This window comes from Bombina bombina, chromosome 1, assembly GCF_027579735.1.
Source record: "Bombina bombina isolate aBomBom1 chromosome 1, aBomBom1.pri, whole genome shotgun sequence".
In the NCBI taxonomy this organism is placed as follows: domain Eukaryota; kingdom Metazoa; phylum Chordata; class Amphibia; order Anura; family Bombinatoridae; genus Bombina; species Bombina bombina.
In genome coordinates this window covers 190,407,997-190,434,184 of record NC_069499.1, presented here as the reverse complement: position 1 = coordinate 190,434,184, position 26,188 = coordinate 190,407,997, and the positions used below count along the sequence as shown (strand labels likewise).

Genomic DNA, 26,188 nt, shown 5'->3' with positions numbered 1-26,188 from the left:
CTTCCTGATATTCATTGTTTTGTACAAGCTTTGGTTCGTATAAAACCTGTCATTAAGTCAATTTCTCCTCCTTGGAGTTTGAATTTGGTTCTGGGGGCTCTTCAAGCTCCTCCGTTTGAACCTATGCATTCATTGGACATTAAATTACTTTCTTGGAAAGTTTTGTTCCTTTTGGCAATCTCTTCTGCCAGAAGAGTTTCTGAATTATCTGCTCTTTCTTGTGAGACTCCTTTTCTGATTTTTCATCAGGATAAGGCAGTGTTGCGAACTTCTTTTGAATTTTTACCTAAAGTTGTGAATTCCAACAACATTAGTAGAGAAATTGTGGTTCCTTCATTATGTCCTAATCCTAAGAATTCTAAGGAGAAATCGTTGCATTCTTTGGATGTTGTTAGAGCTTTGAAATATTATGTTGAAGCTACTAAGTCTTTCCGAAAGTCTTCTAGTTTATTTGTTATCTTTTCCGGTTCTAGAAAAGGCCAGAAAGCTTCTGCCATTTCTTTGGCATCTTGGTTGAAATCTTTAATTCATCTTGCCTATGTTGAGTCGGGTAAAACTCCGCCTCAAAGGATTACAGCTCATTCTACTAGGTCAGTTTCTACTTCCTGGGCGTTTAGGAATGAAGCTTCGATTGATCAGATTTGCAAAGCAGCAACTTGGTCCTCTTTTCATACTTTTACTAAATTCTACCATTTTGATGTATTTTCTTCTTCTGAAGCAGTTTTTGGTAGAAAAGTACTTCAGGCAGCGGTTTCAGTTTGAATCTTCTGCTTATGTTTTTCATTAAACTTTATTTTGGGTGTGGATTATTTTCAGCAGGAATTGGCTGTCTTTATTTTATCCCTCCCTCTCTAGTGACTCTTGCGTGGAAAGATCCACATCTTGGGTAATCATTATCCCATACGTCACTAGCTCATGGACTCTTGCTAATTACATGAAAGAAAACATAATTTATGTAAGAACTTACCTGATAAATTCATTTCTTTCATATTAGCAAGAGTCCATGAGGCCCGCCCTTTTTTTGTGGTGGTTATGATTTTTGTATAAAGCACAATTATTCCAATTCCTTATTTTATATGCTTTCGCACTTTTTTATCACCCCACTTCTTGGCTATTCGTTAAACTGAATTGTGGGTGTGGTGAGGGGTGTATTTATAGGCATTTTGAGGTTTGGGAAACTTTGCCCCTCCTGGTAGGAATGTATATCCCATACGTCACTAGCTCATGGACTCTTGCTAATATATGAAAGAAATGAATTTATCAGGTAAGTTCTTACATAAATTATGTTTTTGGGAAAAAAAAATTTCTTTTGTAGCATTTTCATGTTTAAATCTTCCTTAGAGGAATTACATTATACATATTCCTTTCCTTTTATCTGATACCTACTTCAGATTTTCTCATTTTCTGTATGTCTGTTATTGCATGTTTTTTTGTTTAGCTGCAACTGTTTTCATTATATGTAGAGTACTTATTTTCTAGGGTACTATATATTTAAATTTTCTTTTAAGGAGATTTTATTCTTAGAATTGTTGTTCCTTTTAGGGTCTTTGAACTCTAAGGAACTGGCTTCTTCCTATCTGTCGTAGTTAAGCAGCCATGTTTTTTTTTCTCTTAGGAGAAGGTGTTCTACCTAGGACATCTTGTCCTATTTCTTTTTATCTTCTTGATGTAGCCATGGTGGTTTCATCATTTAAATGCTTCGACATGGTTTTCTAAAACTTATCTTTTATTTATCCTTTCTTGGGCAGTTTTTCTTGCTTGCAAAGATAGTGATTCTGAGGTGTCCTAGACTCCTCTGATGTAAGAGTTTTAGTGTTGGTGGTCAGCAGGGTTGTCCTGGTTTCTCCTTTTACTTTTTATATTGTGTATATAGTCCTTTTTTTTTTTCTGGGTCAGGATCAGACCTGTTTTCTTTCATGTAATTGGCAAGAGTCCATGAGCTAGTGACGTATGGGGATATACAATCCTACCAGGAGGGGCAAAGTTTCCCAAACCTCAAAATGCATATAAATACACCCCTCACCACACCCACGATTCAGTTTTATAAATTTTAAATCCTATGGAGGTGGTGAAGTAAGTTTGTGCTAAGATTTCTACGTTGACATGCGCTTCTCAGCATTTTGAAGCCCGATTCCTCTCAGAGTACAGCGGATGTCAGAGGGACGTGAAGAGAGTATCACCTATTGAATGCAATGATTTTCCTAACGGGGGTCTATTTCGTAGGTTTCGTAGAGATTCATCTCCTACCTCCCTTTTCAGATCGACGATATACTCTCATATACCATTACCTCTACTGAAAACTGTTTCAGTACTGGTTTGGTTTTGCTATATGTGGATGGGTGTCTTTCGGTAAGTATGTTTTTTATTACTTAAGACACCTCAGCTATGGTTTGGCACTTTATGCATTAATATAAAGTTCTAAATATATGTATTGTACTTATATTTGCCATTAGTCAGGTTCATGTTTTTCCTTTTGCAGACTGTCAGTTTCATATTTGGGGAAGATTTACATATTAAGAAATATTTTTTCTTACTTGGGGTTTAGTCTTTTTTTAAAATTGACTACATTTTTCTTGCAAATTGCGGGCAGGATTAGACCCGCGGGTGCGCCAAATGCTAGACTTTATTGCGTCATTCTTATCGCGATAATTTTTTGGCACGAAGGTACGTCCATTGACGCAAGTTCATAATTTCCGGCATCGTAGTTGACACAGAGTTCCTTACACAGGGTTGCGTCATTAGTGACGCGAGTGTGTCATTTCCGTATGTTTTTTGGCGGCAAAAAATTTTCAGTTATGTTGTGCGTCATACTTGGCGCCAATTTTTTTTCATTATTTTAATACCCCATTGCTATTTGCCTCTTGCCTTTTTCTATTTCAGAGGGCTATGCTATTGCATTTTTTTCCCATTCCTGAAACTGTCATATAAGGAAATTGACAATTTTGCTTTATATGTTGTTTTTTATTTTACATTTTGCAAGATGTCTCAATCTGATCCTGCCTCAGAAGTATCTGTTGGAGCTTTGCTGCCTGATGTTGGTTCTACTAAAGCGAAGTGCATTATATTTTCTAATGTCATTTGTATTGGTTATCATGATAAACTTTTACATGCAGATATTGTGTCCATCAGTAAATAGTACATTGCCTGTTGTTGTTCCTTCAACTTTTAATGTACGTTATACCTATGAAATTTAAAGAATTTGTTACTGATTCTGTTCAGAAGGCTTTGTCTGCTATTCTGCCTTCTAATTATTATAAGGTCTTTTAAAACTTCTCATAAGGTTGATGAAATTTCAGATGACCGACAACATAATGAATTATCATCCTCCTGATGAGGATCTATCTGATTCATAAGATCCTTCTTCAGATATTGACACTAACAAACCTACTTATTTATTTTAAATGAAGTATTTTCGTTCTTTGTTAGAAATGTTAATTATTTTTGGATATTGTGGAAACTAGTCCTCTTGATATTAGAACTAGTAAATTCTGTTTTTTAAACCTCCTGTGGTTACTCCAGAAGTTTTTTTTTTTCCTATTCCTGATGTTATTTCTGATATGATTTATAAGGAATGGAATAAGCCGGGTACTTATTTTTTTTTCCTTCTTCAAGGTTTTAAAAATTGTATCCTTTACCAGCAATTACTATAGAGTTTGGGAAAAGATCCTCAAGTTGATGGGGCTATTTCTACTCTTGCTGAACGTACCTCTATTCCTATGGAAGATAGTACTTCAGTTCCTTTAGATAGGAAACTTGAATCTTTTCAAAGGAAAGCTTATTTATATTCAGGTCATCTCAGGCCTGCAATTTCTTTGGCTGATGTTGCAGCTGCATCAACATTTTTGTTGGAGAATTAGAGCAACAAGAATTGGACACTGATTTATCTAGCATTGTTTGCTTACTGCAACATACTAATCAGTTCTGATGCCATTTTTTTTATATCATCAGCTATTTCTCCTGTTAAGTGTGATCAGTCCACGGGTCATCATTACTTCTGGGATATTAACTCCTCCCCAACAGGAAGTGCAAGAGGATCACCCAGCAGAGCTGCTATATAGCTCCTCCCCTCTACGTCACACCCAGTCATTCTCTTGCACCCAACTAATAGATAGGATGTGTGAGAGGACTGTGGTGATTTTACTTAGTTTTTATAACTTCAATCAAAAGTTTGTTATTTTAAAACAGCACCGGAGTGTGTTGTTCCTTCTCAGGGAGAATTTGAAGAAGTCTACCTGAGTTTTTCTGTATGATTTTAACCGGAGTAGTTAAGATCATGTTGCTGTTCTCGGCCATCTGAGGAGTGAGGTAAACTTCAGATCAGGGGACAGCGGGCAGGTTCACCTGCAAAGAGGTATGTAGCAGCATATTATTTTCTGAGAATGGAATTGACTAGAAAATACTGCAAATACCTATATAAAGTAAGTTCAGCCTTAAATGCAGTAGTAGCAACTGGTATCAGGCTGTCATGTATGTATATTTTCACTTCAGTATTCTGGGGAATGGCATTTCACTGATATAATACTGTTTACATAAAGCTTTAGCCTATTTTACAGTAAAAACGGCTTGCAGCAGGCTTTTTATGACAAATACATTTATTGATGTTAAACGTTTTTTGCTGGCATGTGAAATCGTTTATATTTCTGAGGTACTGGGTGAAAACTTATTTGGGCATTAGTTTTATCCACTTGGCGGGCATTTTGTTTGATTTATGACAGTTTACTGATCTCCCTCACTGTTGTGTGTGAGGGGGAGGGGCTGAATTTGGCGCTTTTACTACGCATCAAAAATTCAGTCACAAGTCTGTTCTTCTTCCCTGCATGATCCGGTTCGTCTCTACAGAGCTCAGGGGTCTTCAAAAGTTATTTTGAGGAAGGTAATCACTCACAGCAGACCTGTGAGATTGTGCTTGACTGTGATAAAAAACGTTACATTCTGTACTTTTTTTCTGCTATTAAAGGGCTAGTTATCCATTACTAATGGGAGCAATCCTTTGCTAAAATTGTATTTTTACTGAGAAAAAAGTTTGTTTTCATAAAATTATCTGTTTTATTGTACTCAACTGTCATATCTTTCTGTGCTTCTTAAAGGCACAGTGCGTTTTTTTCATACTATATATAAAAGTGAATTGAAAAGTATTTCCAAGTTTGCTGGTTATTTGCTAGTGTGTTAAACATGTCTGACTCAGAGGAATATCTCTGTGCTATATGTGCTAAAGCCAAAGTGGAGCCCAATAGAAATTTATGTACTAATTGTATTGATGCTACTTTAAATAAAAGTCAATCTGTACAAATTGAACAGCTTTCACCAGACAACGAGAGGAAAGTTATGCCGACTAACTCCCCTCACGTGTCAGTACCTGCATCTCCCGCTCGGGAGGTGCGTGATATGGTAACGCCGAGTACTTCAGGGCGGCCATTACAAATCACATTGCAGGACATGGCTAATGTTATGACTGAAGTTTTGTCTAAATTACCAGAACTTAGAGGGAAGCGTGATCACTCTGGGATGAGAACAGAGTGCGCTGATAATAATAGGGCCATGTCAGATACTGCGTCACAGTATGCAGAACATGAGGACGGAGAGCTTCAATCTGCAGGTGACGGTTCTGATCCCATTAGAGTGGATTCAGACATTTCTAATTTTAAGTTTAAGCTTGAAAACCTCCGCGTACTGTTAGGGGAGGTATTAGCGGCTCTGAATGATTGTAACACCGTTGCAATTCCAGAGAAATTATGTAGGCTGGGTAGATACTATGCGGTACTGACGTATTTCCTATACCTAAGAGGCTTACAGAGATAATTACTAAGGAGTGGGATAGGCCCGGTGTGCCCTTTTCTCCCCCTCCTGTATTTAGAAAAATGTTTCCAATAGACGCCACCACACGGGACTTATGGCAGACGATCCCTAAGGTGGAGGGAGCGGTTTCTACGCTGGCTAAGCGTACCACTATCCCGGTGGAGGATAGCTGTGCTTTTTCTGATCCAATGGATAAAAAATTAGAAGGTTACCTTAAGAAAATGTTTGTTCAACAAGGTTTTATATTGCAACCTCTTGCATGTATTGCGTCTGTCACGGCCGCATCAGCCTTTTGGTCCGAGTCCCTGGAAGAGACTCTTGACTCAATAACTATAGAGGAAATTTCAAACAAGCTTAAAACACTTAAGCTAGCTAATTCATTTGTTTCAGATGCCGTTGTACATTTAACTAAACTTACGGCTAAGAATTCCGGATTCGCCATTCAGGCACGCAGAGCACTGTGGCTAAAATCCTGGTCAGCTGATGTTACTTCTAAATCTAAGTTACTCAACATACCTTTCAAAGGGCAGACCTTATTCGGGCCCGGTTTGAAGGAAATTATCGCTGACATTACAGGAGGTAAAGGCCACGCCCTGCCTCAAGACAGAGCCAAGCCCAAGGCTAGACAGTCTAATTTTCGTTCCTTTCGTAATTTCAAGACAGGAGCAGCATCAACTTCCTCTGCACCAAAACAGGAAGGAGCTGTTGCTCGCTACAGACAAGGCTGGAGACCTAACCAGTCCTGGAACAAGGGCAAGCAGGCCAGAAAACCTGCTGCTGCCCCTAAGACAGCATGAATTGAGGGCCCCCAATCCGGGAACGGATCTAGTGGGGGGGCAGACTTTCTCTCTTCGCCCAGGCTTGGGCAAGAGATGTCCAGGATCCCTGGGCGTTAGAGATCATATCTCAGGGATATCTTCTGGACTTCAAATCCTCTCCCCCAAAAGGGAGATTCCATCTGTCAAGGTTGTCAACAAACCAAATAAAGAAAGAGGCGTTTCTACGCTGTGTACAAGATCTTTTACTAATGGGAGTGATCCACCCGGTTCCGCGGTCGGAACACGGACAGGGGTTTTACTCAAATCTGTTTGTGGTTCCCAAGAAAGAAGGAACCTTCAGACCAATCTTGGATTTAAAGATCCTAAACAAATTCCTAAGAGTTCCATCGTTCAAAATGGAAACTATTCGGACAATCCTACCCATGATCCAAAAGGTTCAGTACATGACCACAGTGGATTTAAAGGATGCTTACCTTCACATACCGATTCACAGAGATCATTTCCGGTATCTAAGGTTTGCCTTCCTAGACAGGCATTACCAGTTTGTAGCTCTTCCATTCGGGTTGGCTACGGCTCCAAGAATCTTCACAAAGGTTCTGGGGGCTCTTCTGGCGGTGCTAAGACCGCGAGGAATCTCGGTAGCTCCATACCTAGACGACATTCTGATTCAAGCTTCAAGTTTTCAAACTGCCAAGTCTCATACAGAGTTTGTACTGGCATTTCTAAGATCGCATGGGTGGAAGGTAAACGAAAAGAAGAGTTCTCTCGTTCCACTCACAACAGTTCCCTTCTTGGGGACTCTTATAGATTCTGTAGAAATGAAGATTTACCTGACAGAAGACAGGTTAACAAAACTTCAAAACGCCTGCCGTGTCCTTCATTCCATTCAACACCCGTCAGTGGCTCAATGTATGGAGGTGATCGGCTTAATGGTAGCGGCAATGGACATAGTCCCCTTTGCACGCCTACACCTCAGACCGCTGCAATTATGCATGCTAAGTCAGTGGAATGGGGATTACTCAGATTTGTCTCCCACTCTGAATCTGGATCAAGAGACCAGAAATTCTCTTCTGTGGTGGCTTTCTCGGCCACATCTGTCCAAGGGGATGCCATTCAGCAGGCCAAATTGGACAATTGTAACAACAGACGCCAGCCTGTTAGGTTGAGGCGCTGTCTGGAATTCCCTGAAGGCTCAGGGATCATGGACTCAGGAGGAGAGTCTCCTGCCAATAAACATTCTGGAATTGAGAGCAGTTCTCAATGCCCTTCTGGCTTGGCCCCAGTTAACAACTCGGGGGTTCATCAGATTTCAGTCGGACAACATCACGACTGTAGCTTACATCAACCATCAAGGAGGAACAAGAAGCTCCCTAGCGATGATGGAAGTATCAAAGATAATTCGTTGGGCAGAGTCTCACTCTTGCCATCTCTCAGCAATCCACATTCCGGGAGTGGAGAACTGGGAGGCGGATTTCCTAAGTCGTCAGACTTTTCATCCGGGGGAGTGGGAACTTCATCCGGAGGTCTTTGCCCAAATACTTCGACGTTGGGGCAAACCAGAGATAGATCTCATGGCGTCTCGACAGAACGCCAAGCTTCCTCGTTACGGGTCCAGATCCAGAGATCCGGGAGCGGCCCTAGTAGATGCTTTGACAGCACCTTGGACCTTCGGGAGAGCTTATGTGTTTCCACCCTTTCCGATGCTTCCTCGATTGATCGCCAGAATCAAACAGGAGAGAGCATCAGTAATTCTAATAGCGCCTGCGTGGCCTCGCAGGACCTGGTATGCAGATCTAGTGGACATGTCATCCTGTCCACCTTGGTCTCTGCCTCTGAGACAGGACCTTCTGATTCAGGGTCCCTTCAAACATCAAAATCTAATTTCTCTGAAGCTGACTGCCTGGAGATTGAACGCTTGATTTTATCAAAACGTGGATTCTCGGAGTCAGTAATTGATACCCTGATACAGGCTAGGAAGCCTGTTACCAGAAAGATTTATCATAAAATATGGCGTAAATACCTGTATTGGTGCGAATCCAAAGGTTACTCTTGGAGTAAGGTTAGGATTCCTAGGATATTGTCTTTTCTACAAGAGGGTTTAGAAAAGGGCTTATCCGCTAGTTCTTTAAAGGGACAGATCTCAGCTCTGTCCATTTTGTTACACAAACGTCTGTCGGAAGTTCCAGACGTCCAGGCTTTTTGTCAGGCTTTGGCCAGGATTAAGCCTGTGTTTAAAAATGTTGCTCCGCCATGGAGTTTAAACCTTGTTCTTAACGTTTTACAGGGCGTTCCGTTTGAACCCCTTCATTCCGTTGATATAAAATTGTTATCTTGGAAAGTTCTATTTTTAATGGCTATTTCCTCGGCTCGAAGAGTCTCTGAGTTATCAGCCTTACATTGTGATTCTCCTTATCTGATTTTTCACTCGGATAAGGTAGTTCTGCGTACTAAACCTGGGTTCTTACCTAAGGTAGTCACTAACAGGAATATCAATCAGGAGATTGTTGTTCCATCCTTGTGTCCTAATACTTCCTCAAAGAAGGAACGACTTCTGCACAATCTAGATGTAGTTCGTGCCCTAAAATTTTATTTACAGGCAACTAAAGATTTTCGACAAACATCTTCACTATTTGTCGTTTACTCTGGTCAGAGGAGAGGTCAAAAAGCTTCGGCTACCTCTCTCTCTTTTTGGCTTCGTAGCATAATACGTTTAGCCTATGAGACTGCTGGACAGCAGCCTCCTGAAATAATTACAGCTCATTCCACTAGAGCTGTGGCTTCCACTTGGGCCTTTAAGAATGAGGCCTCTGTTGAACAGATTTGCAAGGCTGCAACTTGGTCTTCGCTTCATACTTTTTCCAAATTTTACAAATTTGACACTTTTGCTTCTTCGGAGGCTATTTTTGGGAGAAAGGTTCTTCAGGCAGTGGTTCCTTCTGTATAAAGATCCTGCCTATCCCTCCCGTCATCCGTGTACTTTTGCTTTGGTATTGGTATCCCAGAAGTAATGATGACCCGTGGACTGATCACACTTAACAGGAGAAAACATAATTTATGCTTACCTGATGAATTCCTTTCTCCTGTAGTGTGATCAGTCCACGGCCCGCCCTGTTTTTTATGGCAGGTCTAAATTTTTAAATTATACTCCAGTCACCACTGCACCCTTTAGCTTCTCCTTTCTCGTTGGTTCTTGGTCGAATGACTGGGTGTGACGTAGAGGGGAGGAGCTATATAGCAGCTCTGCTGGGTAATCCTCTTGCACTTCCTGTTGGGGAGGAGTTAATATCCCAGAAGTAATGATGACCCGTGGACTGATCACACTACAGGAGAAAGGAATTTATCAGGTAAGCATAAATTATGTTTTTTAGCTAGAAGAGTTTTGTGGCTTTAATCTTGGAATGCTAATATGACTTTTTAAGTCTAGATTGCTATATCTTTCTTTCCAAGGTAATAAGAGACCTAAAGGGTAAATATAAAGCTTCTAATAGTTTTCGTTCTTTTTGTCAATTAAGGAAAAAAAACTTACTCCTTCCCTATGGAATCTTTCCAATTGGAAACCTTAATTAAATGGAATAAATCCAAGCCATTTAAGAAACCAAAAGCCAGCCCCTAAGTCCGCATGAAGGTGCGACTCTCATTCCAGCTCAGCTGGTAGAGGGCAGATTAAGTTTTTTTCAAGGATGTTTGGATAAATTCTGTCCAAAATCTATGGTTTCAGAGTATTGTCTCTCAAGGGTATCGAATATGATTCTGAGTAAGTTCTCCTGTGAAGATTTTTTCTCTCACGCATCCCAGCAAATCCAGTTAAAGCTCAGGCTTTGTTTCAGTCCTGCAGTTTCAGAAAGTCTGCCAGTACCAAAAAAAAATCAAGATATTCTGCTGTGTAGGATCCCCTCTTAGCCCCCAATCTCCCTGCCCCCCCCCCAACCTTATTGTCCCCCATCTTGGGTCTGCCAGTACCCATTTTGCATACAATTTTTTTTTTTTTTTTAATTTAATTTATTTTTCTGTATAGTGTAGAGCTCACACCCGCTCCCGCGCATGATCCCGCCCCCTCTGTCATCATTCCCCCCCCCCCTCTGTCATCATTCCCCCCCAGCGATGACCACCCACCCGCCTCCCTGCAGCAGCTTCCACCCACCAACGATCGCACCATCACTGGCCGATGCAGAGAGGGCCACAGCGTAGCTCTCTCTGCATCAGTGTTTGAAAAATGGTATTGCAGTGATGCCTCAATATCACAGCAATACCTTGAAAGCGACTTGATCAGGATCGCTTCCAGACGCTTCAAACCCCTAACGACGTACAAAGTACGTCTTTATTGACCAGTTTGTGTCTGACGTACCCTGTACAACGTGCGTCGTTAAGGGGGTTAAACAATTTTCCATTTAACTTCTATTATCAAATTTGATTTACTCTTTTGGTATCTCTTGTTGAAGACAAAGCAATGCATTGCTGAACACATCTAGTAAGCCAGTGACAATAGGCATATATGTTCAGATACCAATCAGCTGCTAGCTCCCAGTAAGTGTATCGCTGCTCCTGAGGTATACAAAGGATACCAAGACATTTTAAAAACTACTATGCTTAGTAATTTTTTTACCCGATTTAAAGTGATGGTAAATCCTAACATTTCTGAAATGTTAGGATTTACCAGTGCAATATAAAAAGGATGGAAACGTCACCTCATTAAAAAAATAAAAATCGTTCTGCCGTGGGTGGCCTGATGCGCTCAGTGCGGTCGAACGCTACAGGCAAATATGACTGAAAGTCCCCTTTATTTGTTGCACTGGTAAACCCTAGTATTTCACAAATGCTAGGATTTACCATCACTTTAAATAGAGTTGGTACAATCTAAGTGGCAGTTACTGTGGCCGGCTAGACAAATTAATTCAAGTTTCTGCTCTATATAAACTACATTCTTTGTCACAGATAAAATGCAGTTACATGATTATCTTTTATTGAATGAAGAGAGATTGAATGACATGGACACACTTAAAAAATTATTTCATAATTGTTTAGGGCAAACAAAAAGGAAATCTTATAAGATTTATTTGATAGCCCTCTGAAATCACAGCTCTCTGACCTGGATATCCAATAATTTCTATAGCAAATTAGATCACTTTATAGTTGATACGTTTATCTTTGGCACGAGAAGGAATTTTGAAGTAGAAATGATTCGTTTGAAGAAGGTCCTTAGTGTGTCTTTCGCTGGCAATTAGCTGACCTTTTTAATCACTTATGAATGTTGAGACAAACCTTTTCACCCCTAAATTAAAAAAAATAATAATAATGTGCTGCTCATTAACATAATTTATTTTAAATTAAACAAGTTTAGCTTTGTGCGAATGATTTGGTTGATGTAAAAAATGTATAATGCTGTTATTTCTTTCATGTAATTTGCAAGAGTCCATAAGCTAGTGACGTATGGGATATACAATCCTACCAGGAGGGGCAAAGTTTCCCAAATTTCAAATGCCTATAAATATACCCCTCACCACACCCACAATTCAGTTTTACAAACTTTGCCTCCCTATGGAGGTGGTGAAGTAAGTTTGTGCTTCACTTCTCAGCATTTTGAAGCCCAATTTCTCTGAGTTTGTCAGAGGGATGTGAAGGGAGTATCACCTATCGATTTTATGGTTTTCTTTGGGGGAAATCTTTTCAAAGGTTCTCTGTTATAGGTCGTAGGGATTAATCTCCTACCTCCCTTTTCAGATCGACAATATACTCTCTCATACCATTTTATACTTTTTCAGTACTGGTTTGGCTATCTGCTATATGTGGATGGGTGTCTTTCAGTAAGTATGTTTTTATTATTTAAGACACTCTCGGCTATGGTTTGGCGCTTTATGTATTATATAAAGTTTTAAATATATGCATTTTACTTATATTTGCCATGAGTCAGGTCTATGAATATTTCCTTTTGCATACTGTCAGTTTCAGTTTGGGAAGCATGTTTTAGGAAGTTATTTTTCTTACCTGGGGTATAGTCCTTTTTTTTTTCAAATTGACTGTTTTTCTTTAAATTTCGGGCAAAATTAGGCTCGCGAGGTCGCAGAATGCTGTTGTTTATTGCGTCATTCTTGGCGCGAGAATTTTTGGCGCGAAGGAATGTCTTTGACGCAAGTTCGTCCTTTCCGGCGTCTTAGTTGATGTAAGGTTTCCTTGCACGAGGTTGCGTCTGTTATGATGCAAGTTGCTTCGTTTCTGGATGTTGTTGGACGCCCAGAATTTTTTTTAACTTCCTTTTGCGTCGTGTGTCATACTTTGCGCCAAAATTTTTTTGTTTATTTCTCACCCCACTTGCCTCTTGCCTGCTATATGCTCAGAGGGCTATGCTGTTTGCATTTTCCCCATTCCTGAAACTGCAATATAAGGAAATTGTAAATGTTGCTTTAATGTTATTTTTTCTTTTACATTTTGCAAGATGTCTCAATCTGATCCTGTCTCAGAAGCAGCTGTTAGAACCCTGTTGCCTGATCACAGTTCTACCAAAGCTAAGTGTATCTGTTGTAAGTTAGCTGAGATTATATCTCCAGCTGTAGTATGTAACAGTTGTCATGATAAGCTTTTGCACGCAGAAAACGTTTCCATCAGTACTAGTACGGTTTCTGTTGTTCCTTCAACATCTAATGTACATGATATCCCTGTTGATATGAAAAATTATATTAATGATGCGATACAGAAGGCTTTGTCTGCTATTCCGCCTTCTAATAAATGTAAAAGGTCTTTTAAAACTTCTCATAAAATTGATGAAATTTTTAATGACTGACAACATACTGAAATATCCTCCTCTGATGAGGATCTCTCTGATTCAGAAGATCCTACCTCAGACTTTGACACTGACAAATCTACTTATCTTTTCAAGATTGAGTATATTCGTTCCTTGTTAAAAGAAATGTTGGTTACTTTGGATATTGAGGAGTCTAGTCCTCTTGATATCAAAACTAGTAAACGTTTAAATTCTGTTTATAAACCTCCTGTGGTTACTCCTGGGGTTTTTCCAGTTCCTGATGCTATTTCTGATTTGATTGCTAAGGAATGGATTAAGCCTGGTGCTTCTTTTATTCCTTCTTCTAGGTTTAAAAGGTTGTACCCTTTGCCAGTGGCTAGGTTAGAGTTTTGGGAAAAAGTCCCCAAAGTTGATGGGGCTATTTTTACTCTTGCCAAACGTACTACTATTCCTATGGAAGACAGTACTTCTTTTAAAGATCCTTTAGATAGGAAACTTGAATCTTATCTAAGGAAAGCTTATTTATATTCTGGCTATATTCTCAGACCTGCCATTTTTATGGCTGATGTTGCGGCTGATTCTGATTTGTCTAGAATTGTTTGTTCTTGAGATGGTATCTAAGTCTAGATTACTATCTCTTTCTTTCCAAGGTAACAATTTATTTGGTTCTCAGATTCAATTATTCCAACTATCACTGGGGGGAAGGGAGTTTTTTTTGCCTCAGGATAAAAGATCTAAGGGTAAATCTAAAGCTTCTAATCGTTTTCGTTCTTTTCGACAGAATAAAGAACAGAAAACCATTCCTTCCCCTAAAGACTCTGGTTCCAATTGGAAACCTTCAAGTTGGAATAAATCCAAGCCTTTTAAGAAACCAAAGCCAGCCCCCAAGTCTGCATGAAGGTGCGGCCCTCAATCCAGTTCAGCTGGTGGGGGGCAGATTGAAATTATTCCAAGACATTTGGGCAGATTCTGTTCAAAATCAGTGGATTCATAGTATTGTCTCTCAAGGGTATCAAATATGATTCAGAGTAAGACCTCCTGTGAGAAGATTCTTTCTCTCTCACATTCCAGCAAATCCGATGAAGGCTTAGGCTTTTCTGAAGTGTGTTTCAGATCTAGAGCTTTCAGGGGTAATAATTCCAGTTCCGTTTCAGGAACAGGGTCTGTGGTTTTATTCGAATCTATTCATTGTCCCAAAGAAAGAAAATTAATTAAGACCAGTTCTAGATCTGAAGTTTTTGGATAGTTTTGTAAGAGTCCCAACTTTCAAGATGGTGACTATAAGGACTATTTTGCTGTTTGTTCAGCAAGGTCATTATATGTCCACTATAGACTTACGGGATGCATATCTTCACATTCCGATTCATCCAGACCACTATCGCTTTCTGAGATTCTCTTTTCTAGTGAAGCATTACCAATTTGTCGCTCTTCCATTTGGCCAAGCAAACGGCTCCAAGGATTTTTTCGAAGGTTCTTGGTACCCTTCTATCTGTAATCAGATAACAGGGTATTGCAGTGTTTCCTTATTTGGACGATATCTTGGTACTAGCTCAGTCTATACATTTAGCCGAATCTCACACAAATCAACTAGTGTTGTTTCTTCAAAGACATGGTTGGAGGATCAATTTACCAAAGAGTTTCTAGATTCCTCAGACAAGGGTTACCTTTTTAGGTTTCCAGATAGATTCAGTGTCCATGACTCTGTACTTAACAGACAAGAGACGAATGGAATTGGTTTTAGTTTGTCGAAACCTTCAGTCTCGATCATTCCCTTCAGTGGCTATGTGCATGGAAATTTTAGGTTTCATGACTGCAGCATCAGACGCGATCCCCTTTGCTCGTTTTCATATGAGACTATACAACTTTGTATGCTGAGTCAATGGTGCAGGGATTATACTCGGATATCACAATTGATATACTTAAATCCCAACATTCAACTCTCTCAGACTTGGTGGCTAGACCATCATCGCATAGTTCAAGGGGCTTCTTTTGTTTGTCCTACCTGGACTGTGATCACAACAGATGCAAGTCTTTCAGGTTGGGGAGCTGTCTGGGGATCTCTGACAGCACAAGGGATTTGGATACCTCAAGAGGCGAGATTACCAATCCAATATTTTAGAACTCCGTGCTATTTTCAGGGCTCTTCAGGTTTGGCCTCTGTTAAAGAGCGAACCATTCATTTGTTTTGAGACGGACAATATCACAACTGTGGCATATGTTAATCATCAGGGTGGGACTCGTTAGTCCCCTAGCTATGAAAAATTATGAAAAATTCTGCGGTGCATATCCCAGGTGTAGACAATTGGGAAGCGGATTATCTCAGCCGTCAGACTTTACATCCGGGGACGTGGTCTCTCCATCTAGATGTATTTTGTCGAATTGTACATATGTGGGTTCTTCCAGAAATAGATCTGATGGCTTCTCATCTAAACAAGAAACTTCCCAGGTACCTATCCAGGTCCAGGGATCCTCAGGCGGAGATGGTGGATGCTTTAGAAGTGCCTTGGTTTTACCAACCTGCTTATATCTTTCCGCCTCTAGTTCTTCTTCCAAAAGTGATCTCCAAGATCATTATGGAACAATCGTATGTGTTTCTGATAGCACCAGCGTGGCCTCACAGGTTTTGGTATGCAGATCTTGTCTGGATGTCCAGTTGCCAGCCTTGGCCACTTCCTTTAAGACCAGACCTTCTGTCTCAAGGGCCATTTTTCCATCAGGATCTCAAATTGTTAAATTTGAAGGTATAGAAATTGAACACTTAGTACTTAGTCATAGAGGTTTCTCTGACTCAGTGATTAATACTATGCTACAGGCTCGTAAGTCTGTTTCAAGGAACATTTATTATCGAGTTTGGAAGACCTATATTTCATGGTGTTCCTCATAAATTCTCCTGGCATTCTTTTAGAATTTCTAGAATTTTACAGTTTCTTCAGGATGGTTTGGATAAAAGGCTTGTCTGCAAGTTCTTTGAAGGGACTTTTTCTGTTTTATTTCATAGAAAGATTGCTAAGCTTCCTGATATTCACTATTTTGTTCAGGCTTTGGTTCGTATCAAACCTGTTATTAAATCAATCTCTCCTCCTTGGAGTCTTAATTTGTTTTTTAAGTCTTTGCAGGCTCCTCCTTTTGAGCCTATGCATTCTTTGGATATTAAACTACTTTCTTGGAAAGTGTTATTTCTTTTGGCTATCTCTTCAGCTAGAAGAGTTTCCGAATTGTCTGCTCTCTCTCTCTTGTGAGTCTCCTTTTCTGATTTATCATCAGGATAAGGCTGTTTTGCGGACTTTGTTTAAATTTCTTCCTAAGGTTGTGAATTCTAATAACATTAGTAGGGAAATTGTTGTTCCTTCCTTGTGTCCTAATCCCAAGAATACTCTTGAAAGATCTTTTCATTCTTTGGATGTTGTAAGTGCTTTGAAATTTTATGTTGAAGCTACTAAAGATTTCAGAAAGACTTCTAGTCTATTTGTTGTATTCTCTGGTTCTAGAAAAGGTCAGAAAGCTTCTGCCCTTTCTTTGGCATCTTGGTTAAAGCTTTTGATTCATAAAGCTTATTTGGAGGCGGGACAGTCCCCACCTCAGGATCCCAGCTCATTCTACTAGATCAGTCTCCACTTCTTGTGATTTTAAGAATGAAGCTTCAGTTGATCAGATTTGCAAAGCAGCAACTTGGTCTTCTTTGCATACATTTACTAAATTTTACTATTTTTATGTATTTGGTGCTTCTGAAGCAGTCTTTGGTAGAAAAGTTCTTGAGGCAGCTGTTTCAGTTTGATTCTTCTGCTTATGTTTTAAGTCTTTTTCTTTAAATTTATGGAAAAAAAAATATTTTGTGGATTTATTTTTTCAGCGGGAAAAAATGGCTGTTTTTATTTTATCCCTCCCTTTCTAGTGACTCTTCTGTGGACTTCCACATCTTGTGTATTTCTATCCCATACGTCACTAGCTCATGGACTCTTGCCAATTACATGAAAGAAAACATAATTTATGTAAGATTTTTTTTCATATTGGCAAGAGTCCATGAGGCCCATCCTTTTTATGGTGGTTATGTTTTTTGGGGTTTTTTTGTATAAAAGCACAATTATATTTTTAGTTCCTCTCTTTGTATGCTTTTCTACTCCTTATTTTATCACCCCACTACTTGGCTATTCGTTAAACTGAATTGTGGGTGTGGTGAGGGCTATATTTATAGGCATTTGAGGTTTTGGAAACTCTGCTGGTAGGAATGTATATCCCATACGTCACTAGCTCATGGACTCTTGCCAATATGAAAGAAATGAATTTATCAGGTAAGTTCTTGCATAAATTTATGTTTTTATTTTTCCCCAAACTATATGCAGTCTCTGCTCGAATTCGAATCCTTGGACTTCCAAATTTACAGACTGACAGGGTAGACGGATTACAGAGTGCCAGGAATGAGGCAATTTCTAGCCTGGTGAGCCAGTTGCTTTCTATTTGGAAGACGGACTTCAGGGTGCCCATCCCATTACATTTAATTTTTAGCAAGAAGAACATCAGCTGTATCACAGATGCTCAGCACCAAGAGGTGAGTTTTTTTTGTTTTTTTTTATTAATTGCAGCAGCATTAAAATTATGTTGCCTAACTCAATCTATTCTAACTATAATGGAAGGCTCAGTAAATCTAGTTGTATTTAAGATTTATTTAAGATTTATGTGTTGCATACGGCTGATAAGGGTATTTTACTTTTGTTGTTCTTCACTTGACATTTTGCTTTTGAAATATTAATCACACGCGATGACAGATTACAAGCCCCAAAAAATGTAGTTTTCTTTCCTATGGCATGGAGAGTCCACAACGTCATTCTAATTACTAATGGGATATTCAACTCCTGACCAGCAGAAGACAAAGAGCACCCCAGCAGAGCTGTTAAGTGTCACTTCCCTTACCCATAACCCCCAGTCATTCTTTGCCTCTGATGAAAGGATGGCGAAGATGAGTGTCTAAAAAGATTAATCCTTTAATGGGTACTTTTCCCTGCAAGCAAGGATTGCAGTTTGGCTCAGTCCATGTCAATATCTTTAGTAAGAGTAATGGTGGCCTTTTAGCAGTTAGAATGTGGCGAGGTGGTCTTTGCTTTAATTCTAAAATAATTGCTACCCCTTTGCAAAAAGCCAGAGTTAGTTACTCTGTTCTTTCTTTATCTACAGGTCCCTGATAGAGAGTGGAATATCTATCATACCCTTGTAGCTGTGTCTCTGCCAGACAGCAGGATCCTCAGGTAAGTGCTTTTGCCTTCTAGGTACTGAAGGTTTGCGCTTAAAGGGGTTAAATCCTCTATTGGATCGTTTGGGAGTCCGTTATCCTTTTAGTTAGGGTACAATAGGGCAGTCTGCAGGCCTCTAGTATGTGTAACTCTGGAGACTAAGGGGTTAATACTTTTTCATCTATAGGGGATATAGTATTTCTCAGATGTGGGTGATGGCAATTGTATTTAAAGGACCTTGCTTTTAATTTATTCTTGAATGGAACCCCTTTTTATGTGCAGTGTTGGTGTTTCAAGGGGAGCAGTGTAAAGGAAAAAAGTTTAACTTGAGACGCGCACCTTTTCCATCTTAATGGGAGTAGAGTCCACAGCTGCATTCATTACTTTTGGGAAATAAGAACCTGGCCACCAGGAGGAGGCAAAGACACCCCAGCCAAAGGCTTAAATACTTCTCCCACTCCCCTCATCCCCCAGTCATTCTTTGCCTTTCGTCACAGGAGGTTGGCAGAGAAGTGTCAGAAGATTCAAAATAGTCTCTTATGGAGGGTAGTACTCTTCGAAATGGGACTGGAGTTTTAAGTAATCCTGTCAGCCTCTCAGTGAGAGCTTGGATTAATGTTAGTCCAGAGATGGCAGGGAGTGTCGACTCATGTTAACAGCTCCTGGGCAATCAGCGTTGACAAGTTTCGCTGCCTGCCTTTATTCTCTCAAGTCCATGTCAGGAGCAATGCTACTAACCTGTCACACTTGAAGGGCCGTGTTCCTGTTCCACCACATAGATTCTGGTAAGATAGTTTCATTTATACACATATGATAACGCAAAAAGACAGGGTCACAGTGTGTCTCCTTTTATCTAATAGAATCAAGGGTTAATATCCCTGGAATGGGGATTATTGAACAGGGGAGGGGATTTATGCATATCTTTATTGTGATAAGGCTCTAGCAATGCGTGAATATTCAGGTGAAGATCGGCGCAGCCTTTTCTTCTACAAGATACGACGAGTCCACGGATTTCATCCTTGTGGGATATTATCCTCCTGCTAACAGGAAGTGGCAAAGAGCACCACAGCAGAGCTGTATATATAGCTCATCCCTTCCCCTCCACCTCCAGTCATTCTCTTTGCCTATGTTATACTAGGAAGAGGTAAAGTGAAAGAGTTGTTAGTTTTAGATTCTTCAATCAAGAAGTTTTTTATTTTAAATAGTACCGGTTAGTACTATTTTCCTCAGGGTGACTGCAGAAATCATTTCTAGTCAGGAAAGAAGAACTAGAAATTTTTCACCCTGATGCAGGTGATCTTAGCAATTTTCTCTAAGATCCACTTGTTTCCACTAGCAGCTGAGGGTAACGCAGAGAACAAATCTTCAGAGTGGAGAACGCTGTCATGCTACAAGCAGCATTGGGGTATGTGCAGTCGTTGTGTTTTTCTGGGAGAGACATAGTATACCAGAACAGACTGACATTTTCCCCCATACAGGGGAGGGGTAAGCAGTGTATACTATATTTTACGAACTGAATAGTGTCCCTGGCAGTCCCTTTATTATACATGCCATACATTTTTATAAAGTGTGCACACAGGGTTACAAGCTGTTGTTCCACTTATATGTTTATTACGTTTGATAAAGTGTATACACAGAGTTACAAGCTGTTGTTCCACTTATACGTTTATTACAATTAATAAAGTGTACACACAGGGTTACAAGCTGATGTTTTCACTTTATATGCGTGGTGTGATGCGGGGAGAAGTGCTTCTGAATGCATAGATATCATGATTACAAGAACTAGCTCAGGGTTTTTTGTCTCTAAAAAGGAAAGATTTATGAAGTTCCTTATGAGACATGGCTTGGCAGACATTTTATCTTCCCCATGTGGGTTTCGGACTAGAGTTGCGCTACCAAGGGGGCGGAGCCTAGTTTTCGCACACTTGCTGCGCAGTTTATATTCAGCACTCAGAGGCTTGCAATAGGGTCTATTTTACTATACAAAACATCAAGTTTGCCAAAGGCTTCAGTGTGTTCTGGGGGCAGATAGACGCCACAGCACAGCTGTGGCAAGGTGTAGGATGCTGCTTATAAAATAAATTATTTAAAAGGTTATAAAACGATATATTATCAGTTTATTCAAGTGGTGCAATATTGTCAGAGGTTTTGGACTAGTGTCCAAAACCTCTGACAATATTGTTACCTTGCGGCAAACGTTTATGTGTATTGCCAGAAAAATTGTTGCACTTTAAGATTTAAAGGCGAAGTCTATATTTTTCTTTAAATTATTTTTTATACATTTTGTGTACACTATACCATATAGCAATTTATAGTTATTGCTAGTCTGTCCAATATGTTTGAGCCTGACGAAACTACTTGCTCACATGTGTTTAGATGCCATTGTGGAACCCCCATTACATTTTGTCCCTCATGTACTGAAAGGGCCTTACAGTGTAAAGAGCAAATTTTCCTTAAGGAAAGTATGCCCAAGGATAATTCTCAGTCAGAGGAGAATCAGGGTATGCCGCTAAAACTCTCCCCAAGAGTCACAATCTTTAACATCCACGCAAGCAACGCCGGGTTCTTCAACTGCGTCTGCTTTATTTACTCTGCAAGATAGCTGCAGTTATGTCATCTGCCCTTACAGAGGTCTTATCTAAATTGCCAGTGTTACAGGACAAACGTAGCAGAGTAGCAGTCAATGTCAGCGCTGCAGTCTGAGGCCTTGCTGGTCATTCCCAATGTAACCTCACAAGAATCTGATTTGGGGGTCAGGGAACTATTGTCTGAAGGGGAGTTTTCCTACTCAGGAAGTGCGTTCCCTCAGACGAATATGGACTTTATGTCCTTTAGATTTAAGCTTGAACACCTCCGTCTGTTACTTCGGGAGGTTTTAGCACCTCTGGATAACTGTGATCCCGTTGCGGTGCCACCAGTTAAATTATGTAAGATGGACAAGTTCCTAGAGATACCTACGTATTCTGATGTTTTTTTTCCGATTCCTAAGAGAATCTCGAAAATTATTACGCGGGAATGGAAAGACCGGGTATCCCTTTTTCACCTTCCCTTAATTTTAGAAAAATGTATTCTATTTCTGACACCGTCAGAGACGCTAGGCAATCAGTGCCTAGGGTGGAGGGAGCTATTTCTACCTTGACTAAGCATACAACTATTTCTATTGAAGACAGTTGTGCTTTCAAAAACCCTATGGATCGACTAAAGAAGTTGTTTCTTCATCAGGTTTTTCTTTGCAGCCGACGGCTTGTATTGTTCTCCACGGCGGCGGCCTTTTGGTTTGACGCTTTGGAGGAATCTCTTCAGACTGAGAAATCGTGTTCTTCTGATGTGTCATCAAAATCTAAGTTTTTAACTATTCCTTCAAGGATAGAACCCTATTTGGGCCTGAATTGAAGGAAATCATTTCTGACATTACTGGAGGTAAAGGCTCAATCCAAGTCTGTCTGGAGCCTCAACCAGGCTTGGATTAAAGGTAAACAATCCAAGAAGCCCGCTGCTGCTACTAAGACAGCATGAAGGGGCGGCCCCCGATCCGGGACCGGATCTAGTAGGGGGCAGACTCTTTCTTTGCACAGGCTTGGGCAAGAGATGTTCAGGACCCCTGGGCACTGGAAATAGTGACCCATGGTTACCAATTATAATTCAGGTATTTTTCTCCCAAGAGGGAGATTTCATCTTTCAAGATTATCTGCAGACCAGATAAAAAGAGAGGCGTTCTTACGCTGTGTAGAAGACCTTTTCACTATGGGAGTATTTTGTCCCATTTCAAGATAGGAACAGGGACAGGTATTTTACTCAAACCTTTTTCCTATAAGATAGGGGGCGCCCTAAAGTAAATAAGTGATATAGATACTAAGAAAGTAATTAACAGGTATAATTACTCGTATGTCAATATATTGAATTTTTGGTGGTTCCCAAAAAAGGAGGGAACTTTCAGACCCATTTTAGACCTCAAGTGTCTAAACAAGTTTCTCAGAGTCCCATCATTCTAAATGGAGACTATACGAACAATATTACCAATGATCCAAGAGGGTCAATATATGACTACCGTGGATCTGAAGGATGCTTACCGTCATATTCCTATCCACAAGGATCATCATCAGCTTCTAAGGTTTGCCTTCCTGGACAAACATTATTAGTTCGTGGCTCTTCCCTTCGGGTTGGCCACAGCACCCAGAATCTTCACAAAGGTTCTAGGGTCTCTTTTGGCGGTTCTCAGACCGCGAGGCATAGTAGTGGCGCCTTATCTGGACGATATTCTAATCCAGGCGTCAACGTATCAACTGACAAAATCTCACAAAGACACAGTGTTGTCTTTCCTGAGAACTCACGGTTGGAAGGTGAACATAGAGAAGAGTTCACTAGTTAAACAGACAAGGGTTCCTTTCTTGGTGACTCTGTAGCCATGAAAATATTTCTGACAGAGGTCAGAAAATCAAAGATTCTAAATACTTGCCGAGCACTTCAGTCCATTCCTCGGCCATCAGTGGCTTCATGTATGGAGGTAATTGGATTAATGGTAGCGGCAATGGACATCATTCCGTTTGCTCGCTTTCATCTCAGACCACTGCAGCTGTGCATGCTCGGACAGTGGAATGGGAATTATGCGGATTTATCTTCTCAGATCAATTTAGATCAAGAAACCAGAGACTTTCTTCTTTGGTGGTTGTCGTCGGATCATCTGTTCCAGGGGGCTTGTTTCCGCAGACCCTCGTGGGTAATAGTGACAACGGACGCCAGCCTTCTGGGCTGGGGTGCAGTCTGGAATTCCCTGAAGGCTCAGGGTGTTTGGACTCAGGTGGAGTCTCTACTTCCAATCAATATTCTGGAACTGAGAGCAATATTCAATGCGCTTCAGGCGTGGCCTCAGTTGGCTTCGGTCAAATTCATCAGATTCCAGTGGGACAACATCATAACTGTGGCATATATCAATCATCAGGGGGGAACAAGGAGTTACTTAGGGATGATAGAAGTATCCAAGATAATCCGATAGGCGGAGGCCCACTCTTGTTATCTGTCAGCAATATACATCCCAGGAGTAGAGATCTGGGAAGCGGATTTTCTAAGTCGACAGACCTTTCATCCAGGGGAGTGGGAACTCCACCCGAAGGTGTTTGCCTCACTGATTCTCCGATGGGGCAGACCGGAATGCCAAGCTTCCAAGATACGGATTCAGGTTGAGGGATCCTCAGGCCGAACTGATAGATCCCTTGGCAGTGCCTTGGTCGTTCAGCCTAGCTTATGTGTTTCCACCGTTTCCTCTCCTTCCACGAGTGATTGCTCGCACTACACAGGAGAGAGCTTCAGTAATCCTGATAGCGCCTGCGTGGCCATGCAGGACTTGGTATGCGGATCTATTAGGACATGTCCTCTTTACCACCGTGGAAACTTCCTTTGAGACAGGACCTTCTCATTCAAGGTCCTTTCCAACATCCAAATCTAATTTCTTCTGTTATGTGTGATCAGTCCACGGGTCATCATTACTTCTGGGATATTATCTGCTCCCCTACAGGAAGTGCAAGAGGATTCACCCAGCAGAGTTGCTATATAGCTCCTCCCCTCTACGTCACCTCCAGTCATTCTCTTGCACCCAAAGACTAGATAGGAGGTGTGAGAGGACTATGGTGATTATACTTAGTTTTTATAACTTCAATCAAAAGTTTGTTATTTTACAATAGCACCGGAGCGTGTTATTACTTCTCTGGCAGAGTTTGAAGAAGAATCTACCAGAGTTTTTCTTATGATTTTAACCGGAGTAGTTAAGATCATATTGCTGTTTCTCGGCCATCTGAGGGAGGTAAAAGCTTCAGATCAGGGGACAGCGGGCAGTTGAATCTGCATTGAGGTATGTAGCAGTTTTTATTTTCTGAATGGAATTGATGAGAAAATCCTGCCATACCGTTATAATGACATGTATGTATACTCTACACTTCAGTATTCTGGGGATGGTATTTCACCGGAATTACTCTGTAAAAGTACATTAAACCTTTTAATAGGTATTTAATTCATGTTAAACGTTTTTGCTGGAATGTAGAATCGTTTGCATTTCTGAGGTACTGAGTGAATAAATATTTGGGCATTATTTTTTCCACTTGGCAGTTTGCTTGTTTTGATTATGACAGTTTAGTTTCTCTCTCACTGCTGTGTGTGAGGGGGAGGGGCCGTTTTTGGCGCTCTTTGCTACGCATCAAAAATTTCCAGTCAGTTACTCTTGTATTTTCTGCATGATCCGGTTCATCTCTAACAGAACTCAGGGGTCTTCAAACTTCTTTGAAGGGAGGTAGATTCTCTCAGCAGAGCTGTGAGACTTATGTAGTGACTGTGTTTTAAAACGTTGCTCTGTGATTTTTATGTTTAAAATTTAATTAGTGTTACTTTACTAATGGGAACAAACCTTTGCTAACAAGTTATGTTGTTTTTAAAGAGTGATGCTATAACTGTTTTTCAGTTCATTATTTCAACTGTCATTTAATCGTTTAGTGCTTCTTTGAGGCACAGTACGTTTTTGTTAAATAAGATTGTAACCAAGTTGCATGTTTATTGCTAGTGTGTCAAACATGTCTGATTCAGAGGAAGATACCTGTGTCATTTGTTCCAATGCCAAGGTGGAGCCCAATAGAAATTTATGTACTAACTGTATTGATGCTACTTTAAATAAAAGCCAATCTGTACAAATTGAACAAATTTCACCAAATAGCGAGGGGAGAGTTATGCCGTCTAACTCGCCTCACGTGTCAGTACCTGCGTCTCCCGCCCGGGAGGTGCGTGATATAATGGCGCCTAATACATCTGGGCAGCCATTACAGATAACATTACAAGATATGGCTACTGTTATGACTGAAGTTTTGGCTAAGTTACCAGAACTAAGAGGCAAGCGTGATCACTCTGGGGTGAGAACAGAGTGCGCTGATAATTCTAGGGCCATGTCTGATACTGCGTCACAGCTTGCAGAGCATGAGGACGGAGAGCTTCATTCTGTAGGTGACGGTTCTGATCCAAGCAGATTGGATTCAGATATTTCAAATTTTAAATTTAAATTGGAAAACCTCCGTGTATTACTAGGGGAGGTCTTAGCGGCTCTTAACGATTGTAACACTGTTGCAATACCAGAGAAAATGTGTAGGTTGGATAAATACTTTGCGGTACCGGCGAGTACTGACGTTTTTCCTATACCTAAGAGATTAACTGAAATTGTTACTAAGGAGTGGGATAGACCCGGTGTGCCGTTCTCACCCCCTCCAATATTTAGAAAGATGTTTCCAATAGACGCCACCACACGGGACTTATGGCAAACGGTCCCTAAGGTGGAGGGAGCAGTTTCTACTTTAGCTAAGCGCACCACTATCCCGGTGGAGGATAGCTGTGCTTTTTCAGATCCTATGGATAAAAAATTAGAGGGTTACCTTAAGAAAATGTTTGTTCAACAAGGTTTTATATTGCAACCCCTTGCATGCATCGCGCCGATTACGGCTGCGGCAGCATTTTGGATTGAGTCTCTGGAAGAGAACCTTAGTTCCGCTACGCTGGACGACATTACGGACAGGCTTAGAGTCCTTAAACTAGCTAATTCATTCATTTCGGAGGCCGTAGTACATTTAACCAAACTTACGGCTAAGAATTCAGGATTCGCCATTCAGGCACGTAGGGCGCTG

The 26,188-nt window shown here is 40.5% G+C and overlaps 1 protein-coding gene across 1 annotated transcript in view; it reads left to right on the top strand.

Annotated features, from left to right (window-relative positions):
* The window catches only part of CDAN1 (codanin 1), a 380,174-nt gene that overhangs the window by 285,094 nt on the left and 68,892 nt on the right, over positions 1-26,188 (top strand). The window contains exon 25 of the mRNA XM_053711416.1: positions 17,652-17,857. Coding sequence (XP_053567391.1) covers positions 17,652-17,857 — 206 coding nt within the window. The remainder of the gene's footprint in view (positions 1-17,651; positions 17,858-26,188) is intronic.